Consider the following 17,343-nt stretch of genomic DNA (forward strand, 5'->3'; position numbering starts at 1 on the left):
CAGGCTGGAGTGCAATGGTGTGGTGTGATCACGGCTCACTGCAGCTTCAACCTCCCAGGCTCAAGTGGTCCTCCCACCTCAACCTCTCAAGTACCTGGGAGGGACTACATGTGGGTGCCACCATGCCGAGCTAATTTATTTTTTATTTTTTTGTAGAGATGAGGGTCCCACTATGTTGCCCAGGCTAGTCTCAAACTCCTGGGCTCAAGCAATCCTTCCGCCTTGGCCTCCCAAAGTGCTGGGATTACAGATGTGAGCAACTGTGCCTGGCCTGTGACATTTTCGACCTTGAGCCACCTAGAATTATGCATGAAGTCCATATTCAGAACCAACGTCAGAAACCGGGTATAATGAATCAGCTTGCTGTTAAGATAAACTGCTCCTGCTTGTAGTGCCTTGAGTCAGACACTAGAGGGGAGCATGGTCTAATTGCTGACAATGTCTGCGGCTTTCTAAAAAGGCCACTTTTCCCTGCATTAAGTGCATTTAGGAAAGGCATTCACAAGAAGTGGGGCCATAAGCAGTCTCTGGAACTAACAGGCTAGGGACCTGAACAATTTTCATAAATGCATTCACTGCTGCTCAAGTCTCCTTCCAGGAAAACATGCAAGTCCAGGAGCCTTGGGCTGGATGGTGACATTAAGGCCAGTATCACCCAGGAGAAACCTTGCTCCCTCAAGAAACTTCTTGCGCCAGGCGCAGTGGCTCACGCTTGTAATCCCACCACTTTGGGAGGCCAAGGCAGGTGGTTTACTTGAGGTCAGGAGTTCAAGACCAGCCTGGCTAACATGGCGAAACCCCATCTCTACTAAAAATACAAAAATTAGCTGTGCGAGGTAGTGCAAGCCTGTAATCCCAGCTACTTGGGAAACTGAGGTGGGAGAATTGTTTGAATCCAGAAGGTGGAGGTTGCAGTGAGCCGAGATTATGTCACTGCACTCCAGCCTGGCAGACAGAGCGAGACTCCGTCTCAAAAAAAGAAAAAGAAACTTATTAGTGAATGCCCACTATGGAACCAGCCCCGCATCGGGGACAAGGAACACAGTGATGGAGACAGCACGCCTCGGTGCCTTCCTCCATCCTCCACGCCATTCCCTCCATCTTTGCCTGGCTTACTCAAGGCGCCCCAAGAACCCCCAGCTCTGTAGGTGCTGAACTTCAGGGAAACTTACCAGGAAAAAAAAAATTATTTTAACCTTTTCTTCTACCTTGCTGTCTCCATCAAGTTATTGTACTGACTCTGAATTCTCAAGAAGTTCAAGTCCACTTCACCTCCCCCCTTTTTTAGAGGCAGGGTTTTCCTGTCACCCAGGCTGGAGTGCAGTAGCACGATTATAGCTCACTGCAGCCTCAAACTCCTGGACTCAAAAGATCCTCCCACCTCAGCCTCTTGAGTAGCTAGGACTACAGGAATGCACCCTCATGACTGGCTAATTTTTTATTTTTATTTATTTATTTATTTATTTTAGAGACAGGGTCTCACTATGTTGCCCAGGCCAGTCTCAAACTCCTGGCCTCAAGCAATCCTCCCGCCTGAGACTCCCAAATGTTACATCTTAACGCACGTAAAACTCAATGGAACGCTCAGTGAGGGTGGCATCAACTCACCCAATAACAGATCCTGGCTACCTCAGGCATTCATCCTCCCACCTGGTCAACCGGAATTGCCCAAGGAACCCCTCCCTCAGCCCCATCCCACCACCCCCTCCTGCTTGGCGCTCCCCTCTCTCAGCCTTCCTAACACTAATCTCCGGCCCTCCTCCCCACCATCTTTTCTCTGATTCCTGAGTGAAGGTGGCCCTGAATCACGGCCCCACGGCCCTCTGTCACCCTCGGCACATCTGGCAAGGTCTTGGCTACAGCTCTCACCTCCGTGAAGATGACAGCGCTCCAGCCCTCACCTCTGGCCCGGACCTGTCTTGAATCTCAGTCCCACATCTCTAACTGCCTTCTAGAAAGCTCTACTGGGATACCCCACTGTGCCTACCAACAGATCCTGACCCTCACAACCCCCGGATCTTATGTCATACTAGGCTTTAAGCTCACAAGAGCACGGCACCCACCCTTCATCCCATCACAGAGCCAGGGGGATCCAAGACTGCTCAGTGCCCCCAAAATGACCTCCTCCTCTTTGCCCACAAGTCGTGTCCACTGCCCCGTGGTCCAAAGGCTCCATACCATCTAAGGGGCCTTCTACAGCAGGTGCCCCATGTCCGTGTCATCCTTGCTAATTTAACTCACGCACAGTCAGACTACATTCCCTCAAGCAAAGACAGGGACTCCAACACGCAGAGTGGAAATCCACGGCTGGGGCAAAGGCATGGATCCACCCCGCATTCAATGAGAACGCTCAGTGAGGACACAACGTCCACGCGGTCCCAGGTGATTGCCCACGGGCCCCTTCGCAATGCACAACCACGACTGGCTCGTACTTGTCGTGGGCCTGACGCTCTGGGGTGCACACAGCATAGACAGTCTCATCCTTAAGGCCCCCAAGACACACCATTATCTAATTTTACAGATGAGGAAATGAATCCCAAAGATTTAAGCAACTTGTTCAAGATCACAGAACTAACAAGTGCAAAGTTTGAACCCTGGTCCATCCAATGGCAGAGCTGAGCCTGTACCCACTTTAGCATGCAGGCCCACATCCAGTGATCCAGTGGGAAGACTGAATAAAGAAAACCAGGAACCCCAAACAGCACACGACCCGTATAAGCTGACTGGGAAGCACAACCAGGGCAGTGTCTGGCCAGCCACCGCAACACTGACAACCAAAACAGTAAAACTGCCCACTAAGAGCTAAGTGCTAAAACCAATCACATCAGATCATGGCAGAGCTACCACAGTCCCTCCGCAACCTCAACAAACAACTCCCAAGATCCAACGTGAGGACAAGGAGAAACAGAACTTTAGACTTGATGAGGAAACAAAGGGTTTGAGGACCCAAGGTTTCAAAGGAACCTAAGAAAGCCCTTGGAAATTGTGCATTTCCTAAAACCCAACACTAAATACAGGACCCTCAATGAAGAGAGCAGCAGTCATATCACCTTGTACTGACGGTGATTTTTCACCCGTTTACTATTCCCACTCAAAATAAACCTTGGTAGCTCTCCCTCCCTTGCAACTGGAAAGCAATGCTGGTGAATTTGCTTTGCTCAGGTATAGACACCACGTACTCCCAGAGGAACCACGCATGGTCCCCCGTCCTCATCTGCTTGCCTGGGGTCTCCTCTTGCAACCTGGGGTACTGTCCCCTTCTCTGAATGGCTTTGTCACCCAAGAAAAGCAACTCCAAAGCTCCTCCCTAAACCACAGAGTTATCTCTTCCAAGATTCAGGAGAACTCCTTTCAGGGTTCCCCCTTCTTTGCTCCTTTCTCCCTCCCAAGACTCAGCTGCAGAAAGCATCCTCTCCCAGGCAGTGCCTTTGCCTTCTCTAACTATTCCCCCTGGCAGTGACTGCAAAGGCACCAGCGTGTTCAAAGATGACAAAAGTCTCCTAAGGTGAGGAGCCCTCCATGTGGGAAGTCTCCATTAAAAGACGAAGTGGCTCCAGAATGAGAGGGAATGTCAGAATATCGCTAAGAAAGGAATATGTCCCTCAGAAGGGACAAGAGGCAGAAACAGAGCAAAAGGAATGGAGTCTCAGGAGAAATGGTGGTGGTGGCCACCTGGGCGGGCAGGCAGGCAGAGTCTTGGCACCAGTCGGCCCCACACCTCCCATGGAAATGGGGCATCAGGACAGAAGGGACTTGATGCAACCTGGCGTCCCAATCAGGCTACCCATTCCCCTGGCTCTGAGTCCAACATCCTGACACAGTCCTGGAATAATGTTCCTTCCTATGCCATGTCCTGCCCCTGTGTGCAGCCCCCGGGCTGTCCCAGCTCGCAAGCCCCTGACAGCATCGTTACTGCAGTGAAGAGAAATGCTGGCTGACGCCGGCACATGTCATCTCCAGAGAGTGCATTCGACATCAGCTGGAGCTCAGGTCCCATCAGCAGAAGATGGAGCTGAGTCTGCGAGCTGACAGCCAGGTGTGGGACCACAGGAAATCTGCAAGGACTCTAGAGGTTGATGGGGAGCTACCTTCCCTGGAGACACTTGCTACAGAAAGCCCAGAAGAGTAGGAAGAGCTCTGGGTTCTCTAAGACCAAAGCCCAACATGCACGAAAAAGGAGGCCCGGATGTCTGATGGTTCAGGGGGCCCAGCTAAGCGGCAAAGGAGCTGACCCGGATGTCTGATGGTTCAGGGGGCCCAGCTAAGCGGCAAAGGAGTTGACCCGGATGTCTGATGGTTCAGGGGGCCAAGCTAAGCGGCAAAGGAGCTGCCGAAACAATCGGACCACCTACTGCAAGCACCTCACGGTCCCACAATAATTCAGGAACCCAACTACAAGGCCCCCTCCATGGGGAACGGGACAGGGTGAGCAGGAAATTGATTCATGAGACAGAGCCTGTGAACACACATTCAAAACTCCCCAGGGGTCCTAGACACAACCTGGGACCACCTGCTCTCTCCCAGCCCCTGCCCCTCCTCAGAGGACCTGCCTGCATCTACACTGCTGCTGAACAGGCATCGGCAAGGTCACCAAACCCCTAACCTTTGGCTATTTGGCCCATGGATGGTCTAGAAATGCAGGACTTCTGTGGCCTGGCCTGCAGACATGAGCTAGGCCTACGAGATTGTCACTTTTAGGGGACCTCAACCGAGACCCAGTGAGAAATTCCAGTTGGTATGGAAAGTCATGTGACTGAGGCATGGTATGGGCCAAGGAGGGCATGAGAATGAACAGGGAGCAAAGATGGACTAGAAAAGGCTGGGCACGGTGGCTCACGCCTGTAATCCCAGCACTTTGGGAGGCCAAGGAGGGTGGATCACCTGAGGTCAGGGGTTTGAGGTCAGCCTGGCCAACATGGTGAAACGCCATCTCTACTAAAAATACAAAAAGAATTTAGCCAGGCATGGTGGCGCATGCCTGTAATCCCAGCTACTCTGGAAGCTGAGGCAGGAGAATCGCTTGAACCCAGAAGGCGGAGGTTGCAGTGAACCGAGATCATGCCATTGCACTCCAGCCTGAGCGAGACTCCACCTCAAAAAAAAAAAAAAAAAAAGATGGACTAGGAAAAGAAGAGGTGGGCAGACCCCCATCAGGAAGTAGAAGGAGGCCACATGCGAAAGATGACATCACCCCACCAAGTCAAGAAAGCACCCTCCATGCCAACGCCCCAGCTCCTGGGCCACGGACAAGATGTCCATGAAGCTCTCACCAGGGGCCTTGGCATGTGCCTGGCACCTTCCCCAGATTAACTCAGGGCACCTTCACTGTGGATCTCAAAGGGAGCTGATATAATCACACCCCCCACTCTCACGGGACTGTGTTCAAGAGCAGATGAGTTCATCAGGGTCAGCCACACTGCAGTGCAGGGCTCCTTCGGCTTTGCAAATGCTGGCTCTCATTGTCACTGTCATCCCCATTTTCCAGATGAGGACACAGCAACTGACAGACAGGAAGCACTCAGCCTCATTTAACAGCCAGGAATGCTGACGCTCAGAGCAGTAATGCACTCAGGCTTACACAACTTTCTAGAGCTGGTACTGCATCTGACTGGTCCCGTCCTGCTGCCAGTGACTGTCCCCGCCCTGCCTCTGTGCTTGAGCTAGTTTGAGTAGGTTTCTGCTCCCTGCCAAGTGACAGGAAGAGTCTACACCCCAGTTCAGAATTTCAACAGCTTCCTGAGTGATTAGTGGGCTCCAGTCATAATTTCCTAAATCTGGGCCCAGAGAAGGGACATTCGCTTCCTAGGAAAACGAGGAGGTGCCTAAGTGGGTTGGGCCAAGTCTTCTCTGACCCAGCAGTGCTCTGGGGGCAGGAACAGCAACTGGGCACTTCTCTGAGCCAGACACTGTGCCAGCTGCATTACACTGCACCCCACGAGCCAGCTGGGATCAACCACGTCCTCCCCATGACCTGCACTAAAGAAAACAATAACAAACCACACGGGCACGTGCTCAACCATGTGGAATGGTAGAAAAATGCTTACCCATACCAGAGACATATTTATTTATTTATTTATTTATTTATTTACTTACTTATTTATTTATTTATTTTGAGATGGAGTCTCACTGTCACCTGGGGTGGTGTACAGTGCCACGATCTCAGCTCACTGCAACCTCCACCTCCCAGGTTCAAGCAATTCTCCTGCCTCAGCCTCCTGAGTAGCTGGGACTACAGGCACACACCACCACACCCGGCTAATTTTTGTCTTTTTAGTAGAGACAGGGCTTCACCATGTTGGCCATGGTGGTCTCAAACTCCTGACCTCAGGTGATCCATCCGCCTCGGCTTCACACAGTGCTGGGATTACAGGCATGAGACATCGCACCCAGCCCAGAAACAGCTTTTAACCAAGCTACTTCCTGATCCCCAAGCGCTTTTCTGCACAGGGTAGCAGGGCCTTTAACAAATGGGTTCAGTTACCTTCTTCCATCTCCAAAGAGGCAAAATCGTGGTCACTATTTGTGGTCAGGTTTTAAATGACCAAGTTCAACGAGCCACTGGTAAGGGAGAAAAACAGGCCTGAGGGCCCTGGTGACTTGCCAGCCGGTTCAGCCCAACACTCACTCCACGGAGAGCACCTCAGGCCACCCAGGTTCAGGGAGAGAAGCCAAGCCCTCTCTCACTTCTGCATCTCAATGAGCTTCCCCTGGCCCTGAACCACACCCCGACTCCCGTGCCTCCCGGCTCCCATTCCTACCTGTCCAGGGAACTCAGATATTCCTGCTGGTTTTCGAAGCCAAAGCTCTTATTGGAGGAAAGGAGTAATCGGGAGACACCCACCTGCTGGGCTGTAGGAGCCCACGCCACTGACAGGGAAGAGGATGTCGGAGTCATTGTGCAGCACCTTCAGCGGAGCCCAGCTGTGCATCTGGGAGAGGCAGGTGTTCCCTTCCAGTGGCCTAAGGTGAAAGAATACAGCTGCAGGAAAGGCCAAAGAGCCCAGAGGCCGCATGACTCACCAACGAGCATCCACAGTGCCCTCCTGAGAACTAACCAGGCCACAGCAGGGCTGAGAACAGGAGGAGGTGTCAGCTGGGAGGTAGAGCGTGGAGTCCAGATCCAGACCTCTTGCATTTGTTCTCTCAACCACTGTTTACTGAGCACCTATTATATGCCAGGCACTGTGCTCCCTACTGGTGGCAAAAGAGCCAGTGAATACTGTTGATCCTGCCCTGATGGAGCTTGCAGCCTGTTGGGGGGCATGAACATGAACCAAATAATCCTGCAAGAAGCTGTAAATGGCATCTCAGATTGTGGAGGAAGGTCATTCCAGGAAGGTCATGGAAGGCTGCTTGGAAAGAAGCAGGGCTTGAGGAGGGGAGCTGGAGGAAGCCCAAGCCACCAAGTGAAGAGGAGGGACAGAGGCTTGGGGAAGGGGACAGCACATGCATCACAGGCCATCTGCTCCAGGTTCCGAAATGACAGCAGCCACCTGACCTGGGGCTAGTGTTGCTCTGCCTCGCTGCATCTGAGCCCCTCATGGGTAAAAGGACAGAATCAGACTAGTCACGTCTGGGTCCCTTCCAAGAAAGGGGGTCAGCTCAATTATTAACCAGGCTCATATGATCTGTTATATTGTCACCTTACCCACAAAGTACAAAACTCAAATGTGTGCCATCTTCGAAACGCCAGGCGGTGTGGTTGGGTTTGTTTGGGAGTAATTGCCCCTGCAGCACTTGCCTCTGAGCAATCAAGCAATGTTAATAAATACCTGGAGGTATTTTTGCAGTATAATTGTCCCCCAGTATCTGCATTACATCTGTATCAACCGTTTCAAAAACCCCCTGCAAATCTGAGGATGCTCCAAGTCCCTTGTTTTGTTTTAGAGTTGGAGTCTTGCTCTGTTGTCCATGCTGGAGTACAGTGGCACAATCATAGTTTACTGCAAGCTTGAGCTCCTGGGATTTGGCAGAGCCTCCTGCCTCAGCCTCCCGAGGAGTTTGGACTACAGGTGTGAGCCACCATACCTGGCTAATTTTTTGTTTTGTTTTGTTTTTTTGTGAAGACAGGGTCTCCCTATGTTGTCCAGGCTGGTCTCAAAATCCTAGCCTCAAGTGATCCTCCTACCTCAGCCTCCCGAAGTGCTAGGATTACAAGCATAAGCCACCTCACCTAGCCTGAAGTCCCTGATGTAAAACGGTGTAGTATTTGCATAAGCACATCCTCCCACATATGTACTTTACATCATCTCTAGATTGCTTATGATACCTAATACAACCCAAATGCTATGCAAATAGTTGTTATACTGTATTTTTTTGTATTATTTTTATTGTTTTTTGGTAATATTTTTGATCCACAGTTAGTTGAAACCATAGATGCGGAACCCACGGATGCAGAGTCCATGGATGCAGACAGCCAGCTGTACCGTAAGGTTTAAACATCATTTTGTATCTCAGTAGATAAAGAAGGCCAAAGCAGATCATAATCATACCTACTTAAGAAGGGAAGGGGGGCGGGGGCAGACAAAGGGAAGGGAGGCAAAAGAAGAAAAAGTGTGTGGCTTGTCCAAGGCCATCAGCACTAAGCAACAGAACCAAGGCTGTGGGACTGGAGCCCAGGTCTTCCAAATCCAAGTGCACCGAGTCATCTCCTGCCCACAAGTGACATTACTTATATAGTTTGTCTTTATGTTAGAGCTACTCTAAAATCAACAAATATTTTCTGTAATAGACCAGAGAGTACATATCTCAGGCTTCGTGACATAGTCTTCTTTGTTGGTGTCTCTTAATAACTCTTTAAAAATGTAACAACTGTTCACTGCTTGGGGGCGGGTTTGGCCTGCAGGCATGGATTGCCAGCTCCTATTTTAGAGGCTTGTCAGGTAGAAGTCTCCTTTCAGCCCTCTCTAGCTTTTGGCCAGATATCTGGCACAGAGCGAGAAGCGCAGGAGGAAATAATCCTAGCAGAATTTTGCAAGACGGATCATTCAACCATGCCCGTAACACAATGAGGCTTTCAGACAGCAGGGTGGGGGCAAAAGAAGAGCCGCTCCCGCGGGTGTCCTGGCAGGGAGCCCAACCTGGGCGGAGAACCAGGTGACCTTGGCTGTGCCTCTGGAATCTGTCAAGAGGCGCCCTCCTGAGGCTCTGACCTGGCCACTGGTGACCACAGGGCAGGCACCCAGAGGTGGTCAGGGGCGCCCTTTCAGGAGAAGGCAGCAAAAGCAGCCAGTCCTTTCTAGGCCACGCCACTGCCTCAGGGCAGGTGCAATGTTGTGCTGGTCTCTAAGATAATTCTTGACCCTTCCCCGCAACGTATGCAAGTACAAGGTGAAGCCAGACCCCAAGAGGATGAGGTTCCAAACCCGAGAAGTGAGCCCCAAGGACCACCACCTCAAAATGAGTTACATTAAAGATTGCTGGCTAGGCCGGTGGCTCACACTTGTAATCCTGGTACTTTGGGAGGCCGAGGCAGAAGGATCACTTGAGCCTAGGAGTTCGAGCCCTGTCTCTACAAAAAATTTAAAAATTAAACAGGTATGGTGTTGCACACCTGTAGACCCAGCTACTGGAGGGGCTGAGGTGAGAGGATCCCTTGAGCCTGGGAGGTCGAGGGCTGCAGTGAGCCAAGATCATGCCACTTCCTCCAACCTGGACCACAGAGAAAAAAAAAAAAAAAAAACCCAGGCCGGGTGCTGTGGCTCACACCTGTAATCCCAACACTTTGGAAGGCCATGGCGGGTAGATCACCTGAGGTCAGGAGTTCAAGACCAGCCTGGCCAACATGGTGAAACCCCATCTCTACTAAAAATACAAAACTTAGCAGGGCATGGTGGTGGGTGCTTGTAACCCCAGCTACTTGGGAGGCTGAGGCAGGAGAATCACTTGAACTCAGGAGGCAGAGGTTGCAGTGAGCTGAGATCCCACCACTGCACTCCAGCCTGGGCGACAGAGCGAGACTCCGTCTCAAAAAAAAAAATAAATAAAAAAGTGCGCCCCAAGGGCTACTGCTTCAAAATGAGTGATATTAAAGATTCCTGAGGCCGAGACTGCCTCAGTATCTGGCACCTTGATTGGCTTAAAACCACTCATTATTACAACTGTTGCTCCTCAGCAAGAAAATTAAGACACGTTAGTTGAAAACTTAGAAAATACCCAAAAGAAGACAGAGAAAAAATAAACCACCCAACAGCCACATTATCCAAAACGTTACTGTGTCAGACGCAGTTTCCCATGTGTCTTTTTTTCTTTCCTGCTGTGCGGACTATTCTTTACACAGCTGTAATGAAGCAAAATGTTGAGTTTTTTATCTTGTTTTTTCCATTCAATATTAACTCATTAGGCCAGGCACGATGGCTCACACCTGTAATCCCAGCACTCTGGGAGGCCAAGGTGGGCGGATCACCTGAGGTCAGGAGTTTTGAGACCAGCCTGGCCAACATGGTGAAACCCCATCTCTACTAAAAATACAAAAAATTAACCAGGAGTGGTGGTGGGCACCTGTAATCCCAGCTACTTGGGAGGCTGAGGCAGGAGAATCGCTTGAACCCAGGAGGCAGGGATTGCAGTGAGCCGAGATTGCGCCACTGTACTCCAGCCTGGGTGACAGAGCAAGAATCCATCTCAAAAAAAAAAAAAAAAAAAATATATATATATATATATATACACACACACATACATATATATGTACTCATTAGCTCAGCTTCATAACACTAGATACTCTTAAACATCATTTGAGATGTTTGAGATCCTAAACGTTAAAATGTCAAGGCTTAAACTATAAAATCTTCTGCTGTTACGTCCCCCTGTGGCTGCACATTTAGGTCAACTCCAGTGTTCTGCTTCTCTGAATAAGGACTTTGGTATCTAGAAGTAGCAACTTTTCCCTGAATCGAGGGTATGTTCTCCGGGCAGCTTCTCGCACTGGGACTGCTAAACCAAGTGGGATAAACATCCTTAAGTTCATGCCAGTTTGTCAAACTGTTTTCCCCTATGGCTATCAACTGCTTCCAGCTGTCTAGGAGACCAGCCCCTGTGCACCAACCTTGCAGCCTAATTCATCCCACAGACACCAAGTGGATGCTATGGGATGTGCCTGGAACTGAGGACCCACTGACAGCAAGATCTTTCCCTTCCACCAGGGCGCCAACCCAAGGTCTCCGCAAATACGATGGGCAAAATATGGAGTCTTGTTTCACTTTGCATTTGCTTAACTGCTAGTGAGATGCAGAATAGCGAGATGCAGCATATGTTTGTAGTCCTTTCTGAATTATGTTTCCCCCTACTTCCTACTGGTATCATAGAGCACATATAAAGTGATTTAAAAAGCCCCATCTGGGCCTGGCACAGTGGCCCATGCCTGTAATCCCAGCACTCAGGGAGGCCAACATGGGAGGATCACTTGAGGCCAGGAAGTCAAGACCAACCTGGGCAATGCCTTGAGACCCCATTTCTATAAAAGATTAGCTGAGTGTGGTGGCATGCACCTATAGTCCTAGCTACTCAGGAGGCTGAGGCAAGGAGATCACTTGACACTACGAGTTCCCTGAGTTGAGGGTGTGATCAGGCCACTGCACTCTGGCCTGGATGACAGAGCAAGACCTGTCTCAAAAACAAACAAACAAACAAAACAACAACAAAAAAGAAAAGAACAAATCCTGACTGTAATAAAAATACTATCCCTTGTAAAGAAAAATACAAAAAGCAAAGCTAATACTTATGATAAATACTGAGGCAGAAGAAACAAGACTTCTTCAGACATCAAAGAATGGGTTAATGACCAGCAAACCAAGGAGTAAGCCTAACTTTGACCAACAGAGGATCTTAAAGACAAAAAGGGCAGCAGACTCTGCCAGAGGCTTTGACAATCCACAGTGAGCTTCTCCTGGTCTGGCCACATTCCCCTCACACATCTGCTGTGCACCAGCCCCCTCGACCTTCCCTATAAACACTAGCATAGAATCAAAATCAAAGCATTACTCAGCAGGCCATCCCATCACTCCACTGTGTCTTCCCCAGGCTGCTCTGTGAAAGGGTCAATCAAGATCCCTCTTAATGCCAGGGAGAGCTGTCCAGAGTCTGCAGGAGGCCCTCTGGCTTCGGAGGGCCCAGGCCAAGTGAAGGTCACCCTGCACTGTGTTGGGCATTTACACATCACAATGCTGGGGGCTGCCTTGGCTCACACACCAGCCTCACCCACGGGGCTACACTCAGTGGCATCAGCAAGCAGCATCTCCTCAAAGGCCCAGATTACAAAGTAAAGGCACATGGCCAGGTGCAGAGGCTCATGCCTGCAATCCCAGCACTTTGGGAGGCTGAAGCAGGTGGATCACTTGAGCTCAGGAGTTCAATACTGGCCTGGCCAACATGGTGAAACCCCATGTCTACTAAAAATACAAAAATTAGCCAGGTGCGGTGGCACACTCCTGTAGTCCCACCTACTCTGGAGGCTGAGGCAGGAGAATCGCTTAAACCTGGGAGTGGAGGTTGCAGTGAACTGAGATGGCACCACTGCACTACAGCCGGGGCCATGGAGTAACACTCTGTTCCAGAAAAAAAAGAATAAAGGCACTTGAGAGGGTTAATTGTTTGTGTCAATTTGGCTGGGCCACAATACCCAGATATTTGGTCAAACATTATTCTAGATGTTTCTATTAGATGAGATTAACATTTAAATCAGTAGATTTTGGGTGAACCAGATTACGCTGCATAATGTGGATGGGCTTCATGCAAGCAGTGCAAGGCCTCTATAGGAAAAAGACAGACCTTCCAAAGGAAGAAGAAATTCCGCCAGCAGATTGCCTCTGGACCTGAACTGCAACTCTTCCCTGGGTCTCCAGTCAACACACCTACCCTGTGGATTTTGGACTTCCCAGCCCCACAATCACACGAGCCAATTCCTTAAAATAAATCAAGAGAAGACCGGACGCGGTGGCTCATGCCTGTAATCCCAGTACTCTGGGAGTCTGAGCTGGGTGGATCATTTGAGGTCAGGAGTTTGAGACTAGCCTGGTCAACAGGGTGAAACCCCATCTCTACTAAAAACACAAAAGTTAGCCGGGTGTGGTAGGTACCTGTAATCCCAGCTACTCGAGAGGCTGAGACACAAGAATCACTTAAACCCAGGAGACAGAGGCTACAGTGAGCCGAGATCGTGCCACTGTACTCCAGCCTAGGCGACAAAGCAAGACTCCATCTCAAAAAACAAAACAAAACAAACAAACAAAAAGACAGGAAACAGACATAGACAGACAGAAACAGAGGTAGATAGAGATGGAGTTAGAGGTAGAGATGGAGGTAGAAATTGAGGCAAAAACAGAGCAGCACAGAGAAGGAACTACACACATCCACACACAGAACGTCCCCCTGCAGCCCCGCCCCGCTGGTTCTGTTTCTCTGGAGAGCCCTGAATAACACAGCAGGTCACAAGACTTGGGTGCCAGGTACAAAAACATTCATACCCTATGAGCAAGAACAAGGCTGCTGAAAAGCTGCCCTAACAAATAGTTCAGTCGTAGGAAAAAAATCTTGTGTGTGAAAATATTCATTTGAGATCCGCTGATAACAAAAAGCAAAAACAAAAACCATCAACTTAAATACCCAACAAAAGGGGAAACATTTCACAAGTCATAACATGTTGATCTGACTGAACGGCAACTGCATTAGCCAGGGTTCTGCGGAGAAATGGAACCAAGGGGTGTGTGCATGGAGAGAGAGAGACAGAGAGATACAAATACAGGTTTATATTGAGGAACTGGTCCACGCAACTGCAGGGACCAAGAAGTCTCATGATCCGCAGTCCACAAGCTGAAGACCCAGGAAAGCTGGTGGTGTGGTGAAGTCCAAGTCTGAAGCCTGAGAACCAGGACAGCAGATGGTGGGAGTTCCTGGCCCAGGGCCGAAAACCCATGTCCCAGCTGAAGCTAGCAGGCGGAAAGGAAAGAATCCCTCCTTGCCTTCACTTGTTGTTCTATTCAGGCCCTCAATGGATTGGATGAGGTCCACTCACACTGGGGAGGGCTGTCTCCTTTACTGAGTCCACCTATTCAAGCACTACCCTCACCCAGAAACATCCTCACTGATCCACCCAGAAGCAGAAGTAATGTTCAATCTGGGCATCCCACAGCCCAGTTAAGTTGACACACAAAATTAACCATCGCATCAACAAATCAATATTCATAATTATGTAGAAACATGAAAAACATTTGACAGAATAGCCAGGCACAGGGGCTCATGCCTGTAATCCCAGCACTTTGGGAGGCCGAGGTGGGCAGATCACAAGGTCAGGAGTTCGAGACCAGCCTGGCCAACATGGCGAAACCCCGTCTCTACTAAAAATACAAAAATTAGCCGGGCATGGTGGCAGGCACCTATAATCCCAGCTACTCAGCAGGCTGAGGCAGGAGAATCACTTGAACCCTGGAAGCAGAGGTTGCAGTGACCCGAGACGGAGCCATTGCGCTCCAGCCCGGGTGACAGAGCAAGACTCCAACTCAAAACAAACAAACAAAAAAAGGCTGGCCGCGGTGGCTCACGCCTGTAATCCTAGCACTTTGGGAGGCCAAGGCGGGTGGATCATGAGGTCAGGAGATCAAGACCATCCTGGCTAACACGGTGAAACCCTGTTTCTACTAAAAACACAAAAAATTAGCCGGGCATGGTGGCGGGCGCCTGTAGTCCCAGCCACTCGGGAGGCTGAGGCAGGAGAATGGCATGAACCTGGGAGGCAGAGTTTGCAGTGAGCCGAGATAGCGCCACTGCACCCCAGCCTGGGCGACAGAGCAAGACTCCGTCTCAGAAAAAAAACTGACAGTATAAGCTTTGGATTACAGCATATCTGAATCCAAATCTCAATTTAGCCAATGGCTTTCACAAATCTTGCCTCTCTATGGAATCCTGTTCTTCTGTCTGTAAAATGGAGGTGATACCCATGAACCTCATAGGGCTGCTAGAAGTCTTACAATACAGTGTATAAATCACCTGCAGCACCTGGCATATCTCAGATGATCAATAAGGTAACACTACTAGTACAAGTACCCATGCAGATGAGGACTAGAGTAAAAATAAAAAACAATAATAGGCACAGTCTCATCAGAAAAAAAAAACCCTAATATTATAACAACATGAAAACAAAAATCTTAGGGCTAAAGGTATACTGCAGGCTAAACAACACCATAAGATTTAGGTCAGATAGAAAGATACATTTCTGTATATTCATTTTACACTTTTTTTTTTTTTTTGTAGAGACGGAGTCTTGCTGTGTTGCCCAGGCTGGTATCAAACTCCTGGCCTTAAGCAATCCTCCCAACTCAGCCTCCCAAAGTGCTGGGATTACAGGCATGAACCACTGCACCTGGCCTCATTTTACACTTTAATGGATTGGATTTTGCAGTAGTCATGATTAGGAGGGCACTGTGCACCACAAAGCCTAAGAGGTAACTAGCTTATTTGGGGTATTTTGGGATTTTTTTTTTTTTTTTTTTTTTTTGAGAAGAACCTTCTCTCTTGTTGCCCAGGCTGGAGTGCAATGGCGTCATCTTGGCTCCGCCTCCCATATTCAAGTGATTCTCCTGCGTCAGCATCCCAAGTATCTGGAGTTACAGGCATGCACCAGCGTGCCTGGCTAATTTTTTATTTTTTTAGTAGAGAAGGGGTTTCACCATGTTGGTCAGGCTGGTCTCGAACTCCTGACCTCAGGTGATCCACCTACCTTGGTGTCCCAAAGTGCTGGGATTACAGGTGTGAGCCACTGCACCCGGCCAACTCCACTGTTAAGGCAGCAGGTGTAGTCAAGTTACGGCTATTCACACGCCTGCAGATGAACACAGAAGTCACCATACCACAACTATTCTCCTAACCCTGCCTTCGTCCTGAGCTTCCTGTGCTAGTGGGAAGTCAGATGCAAGGAAAATCCAGAGAAAAAATAAAAAACAGTAACAGGCACAGTCTCATCAGACTGTGAAACCCTGTGAGCCCTGTGAAATGAAAATGACAGATGTATGTATAAAGCAAGAATTTCAAGGCACACATTCTGACATTAACTTTGTATTAAGTGCCCTCAAATGTACTCCCTTCCCCTCTTTCAGTTCTCAGGGGAAGAGCAAACAACACTCCTTCCAAATAACACTCCTAAATCAACACCTGAAGAATGAATGATACCCTGGGCAAATATAAAACTTGCAGTTCTATTTCACCCAATACCATAGAAACAGAAAACAGTGAACTTAACCCCCTCGTTAAAAGCGCAAGGGGAGGCTGGGCATGGTGGCTCACGCCTGTAAACCTAGCAGTTTGGGAGGCCAAGGCAGGCGGATCACTTGAGGTCAGGAGTTTGAGACCAGCCTGGCCAATATAGTGAAACCCCGTCTCTACTAAAAATACAAAAATTAGCCGGGTGTGGTGACAGGTGCCTGTAATCCCAGCTACACGGGAGGCTGAGGCAGGAGAATAGCTTGAACCCGGGAGGTGGAGGTTGCAGTGAGCTGAGATCACGCCACGGCACTCCAGCCTGGGGGACAGTGAGACTCCATCTCACACACACACACACACACACACACACAAAGAAGCAAGAGGGGAACTTACTTCTCAGGCGACTCCGAGTGGCCCCTGTGCTTCCTTCCTGATGAGTTTCCATACACGTCATCTTCATTTTCATCCACATCTTCATCATCGATGCTTTTCACATCAAGCTTCTGGTACCCAAACTCCCCGTTCAAAGACAGGGAATCAATTTTCCATGAGTTGCTGCTCTGACTTCCATTGGAATTTGGCCCGAAGGGGCTTTCAAAGGCGGACATGATATTGACAGAGGAGCGGTCAGAGTTGTCCTCGGAGCTCTCCCCTGCCCCAGGTGTCTTTTTAAAAACGTCCCCAGAGTTCTGCTCATCTTCCTCATCATCAAATGAGATAATGTTGGTCACTTTCTTTTTCTTCTTCCGCTCCTTTTTGCATTTGGCATCTGGCGAAAAAAAAAAAAAAGATAGAGTATAAGAAAAAGTAGGCAAGACAAAAGGATGATGGAAGCAACTCATCTCCAGGTTATGGAAAATATTATTCTAGTGAGAAATACACTGTAACATGAATTCAGACTGTTTAAAATCTTCAGTGAGAATCTGTGTACAGAATATTGAGCAGAATGGATGCAGGCCTCTGCCTCTGATTTAAATAAACACACCACAGAGCACACCTTGAAACTGTTCCTTCTAAGCAGTCACTTTGATGCGAAGGATGCTACCATTACCGAAATGATCTTCAATGCTTCACTTTGGAAAATATTCTCATAGCTGGTAGATGAGACCAGGAAAACCAGCTGGGGGGTGTAGTCAAGTGTTGAGCAGCCTCAAA

The 17,343-nt window shown here is 49.2% G+C and overlaps 1 protein-coding gene across 4 annotated transcripts in view; it reads right to left on the bottom strand.

Annotated features, from left to right (window-relative positions):
- Positions 1-17,343, bottom strand: part of SNX29 (sorting nexin 29) — a 593,868-nt gene that overhangs the window by 499,514 nt on the left and 77,011 nt on the right. For all 4 annotated transcript variants that reach the window (XM_032145365.2, XM_032145366.2, XM_058433797.1 and 1 more), the window contains exons 8-9: positions 16,582-16,957; positions 6,842-6,960 (exon numbers count right to left, since the gene is read on the bottom strand). In XM_032145365.2, the coding sequence (XP_032001256.1) occupies positions 6,842-6,960; positions 16,582-16,957 (495 nt within the window). The remainder of the gene's footprint in view (positions 1-6,841; positions 6,961-16,581; positions 16,958-17,343) is intronic.

Source organism: Hylobates moloch, unplaced genomic scaffold (genome assembly GCF_009828535.3).
Source record: "Hylobates moloch isolate HMO894 unplaced genomic scaffold, HMol_V3 SCAFFOLD_23, whole genome shotgun sequence".
In the NCBI taxonomy this organism is placed as follows: domain Eukaryota; kingdom Metazoa; phylum Chordata; class Mammalia; order Primates; family Hylobatidae; genus Hylobates; species Hylobates moloch.